The 2,812-nt window shown below is 34.3% G+C and overlaps 1 protein-coding gene across 1 annotated transcript in view; it reads right to left on the reverse strand.

Moving 5' to 3' along the window:
• LOC107669705 (sodium-dependent phosphate transport protein 2B-like) overlaps positions 1-2,812 on the reverse strand; it is a 16,605-nt gene that overhangs the window by 10,646 nt on the left and 3,147 nt on the right. The window contains exon 5 of the mRNA XM_016462060.1: positions 56-199. Coding sequence (XP_016317546.1) covers positions 56-199 — 144 coding nt within the window. The remainder of the gene's footprint in view (positions 1-55; positions 200-2,812) is intronic.

Consider the following 2,812-nt stretch of genomic DNA (forward strand, 5'->3'; position numbering starts at 1 on the left):
CACACACACACACACACACACACACACACACACACACACACACACAGAAACTCACATCCAGATGACACCATGCTGACCACAATGGAGGACGAGGTGCTTGAGCTTTGAACCAGAACAGTGACCAGGACTCCAATCACCAGACCAGCCACAGGGTTCGACAGAACCGCATTGTCCTGGAAGATATCGCCAGCTGCCTTCCCTGAGCACAAAGACAAAACCAGCAAACCATACTATTTGTGTCCACAGCACATCCATTTCTGCTCAGAGACAACCAGCCTCCATTATACATTAACCATGTTAAACCGATTTGCTATGATAAGGCGCCGTTTGTTTGAAGTACATGATCACTGCTGACCTACAAAAGATCAGCCACTTATCTACACTTTTTTTTCCTGTTTGACCTATATAGTTTCTAGAGTGTAAAATAGGATTTCTTGTACGTTTCGATGGTTGTTTAGTTTGACAGTATAGGCAAGTAGTATATAGTCTAGTAAAGTACAGTAGTATAAAGTTAAAATAAAGTTCTAATAAAAAAAAGTCCTAACACTATAGTATAGTAGACATTACTTTGATTATACCAGCATAGTAGAAAATAAAAAAAAATAATAATAATTTTTTTCACTTGCAAGCAAAGGGCCTTAAGTTTTCAAATTAAAATGGAAAATTCAAATGAATAATTATCCATAGATTAAAATACTCACACTCCAATCTAAATTAAAATGCTAAAAACTGCATAAAATCAAGCTGTAAACTGAAATCATATTTATTTTTCCCCTCTCAATAACAGTTTTCATTGAACAGTTTTTGAAACCCCTGGAATCACAAAATTAATCATGGCTAATTTAATATAGCAATATATTAATATATGCTCCCAGTTTGTTAATAATAATAATAATAATAATAATAATAATAATAATAAAGAGTAGCTTTTTAATTTTCTTATAGGATCCCTTTTTTCCAGCATGAGACAGGTTGATACTGATAAAATGAGACAGCATATCAAGTTATGAATTTATTATTAACTTACATAGCAATAACAATGATTAAAGGGGTCATGAACTGAGAAATCAAAATTCCCTTAATACTTCAACATATAAGAGGTCATAAAAACATCCTGTAAGTTTCAGAACTAAAAACTTTCTCATTAATCTAAAAACAGCTTGAAGCCAATCTGCCAAAACGACAGCTTGTGGAATGTGCCACTTTATGACGTAATAGTGTGGCTAAACCCCGCCTCCACAGAAGAAGATCAACGCCTGCTTCTACATCACTGCCTGTTTAGCCCCGCCCACCGATTCTAAATCACTGCCTTTTAGCCCCACCCACTGATTCACACATGTAGTGTAAATAATGAGAGAGGCAAACAGGTCTACGCAGAAATCAAACCTCAAAGATGCTCCACAGGCAACAAGACGCTTATAACATGATGCTTCCATAACGCGTCTGTATCCAGTATAGCGTTGTTCCCATAGCCTGATTTAAAGTGCTGTTTCTCTGGCATTTTCAAAGGCATGTAAAATATACTGTGGCTAGGCTTGATATACAGTCTAATGGTCTAACGAAATCCAATTTTAAACATCTTTTACTGTACCAATTTTTATGGCCCTTATATTTCCTATTTGAGCCAATGCAGATGAATGAAGTTATCGAGACCGCCCTGACTGTAAAGCAAAACGAGTTTGTAGAGTTTGTGGATCGTCAGCATCTTGACGGTAAAAATGTTTCAAAATCCACAAATGAGCGCAGCGATCCACAAACACACAGGACGCGATTCACAATTGAATGCCTTCAATGCCAGACAAAGTTGTGTTTGTGACATAAAAAGATATTTGTGAATATGTTTTTTATTTGCAAATCTCATTTTACTTAGACTATTTGTGAATTCAATTCATGTTTGTGAAACTCTAAGATTAATTTGTGGATTACTATTTATTTGTCAGTATGTTTAATTTTTGTTAATCTCTTTACATTTATTAGTGGATAATAATCTATTTATTTTGAATTATGCAACAATTCTGTCTCCATAGAAGAGGGCCTCATGTTTCAGTGTCTTCCTGGTATTTAGTAGGCTATTTCATAATTTTTGCTTTTGATTAAGGTAAAATATATCCAAAGCTTTCCATAAAGGTATAGCCTACTATCAGTGTTGGGGGTAACGCATTACAAGTAACGCGAGTTACGTAATCAGATTACTTTTTCAAGTAACTAGTAAAGTAACGCATTACTTTTTAATTTACAAGAGAATATCTGAGTTACTTTTTCAAAACCTTTTTTTCCAATGTATTGATTGACAGCTCTCCTGTCCCAATGTTGAGAGAAATCAGATGTTACTGTAGTTCTAAAATAAATATTAATATGCATTAATTCATCTCACTCACAAAAAAAAAAACAGATTCAGTATTCCTCAAAATGAAAATAATGCAACTCAGAATATGACGCAAACCTGCAATAATGAAATGTTAAACAACACAAATATCCTTTATGTATTTAATCCCATTCTATTAACCAATGTCTTTGCTTCTGACCTTCGATGATCCAGTTCAACTGTACTAATAAGCAAAAATTACTCTAGACGAACATTTGTGTGTCTTTTTTTATTGCTGAAGTGTGATGAAATGTCTTCTTCTCCATTCTACTGTACGGACGTAAATTTACTTTCCCTTCAGCCTGAGGCTTATTCATTTCACTTTAGGTGTGAAAAGGCTTTTATATTTGCCAAAAATATAACTTTTTTATTTTAAAAACAAACAAGCAAGCCCTGTCCAGATGTAAAAAGTAACGCAACAGTAACGTAACGCATTACTTTCCATAA

Source organism: Sinocyclocheilus anshuiensis, unplaced genomic scaffold (genome assembly GCF_001515605.1).
Source record: "Sinocyclocheilus anshuiensis isolate Anshui unplaced genomic scaffold, SAMN03320099.WGS_v1.1 scaffold416, whole genome shotgun sequence".
Taxonomy (NCBI): Eukaryota; Metazoa; Chordata; class Actinopteri; order Cypriniformes; family Cyprinidae; genus Sinocyclocheilus; species Sinocyclocheilus anshuiensis.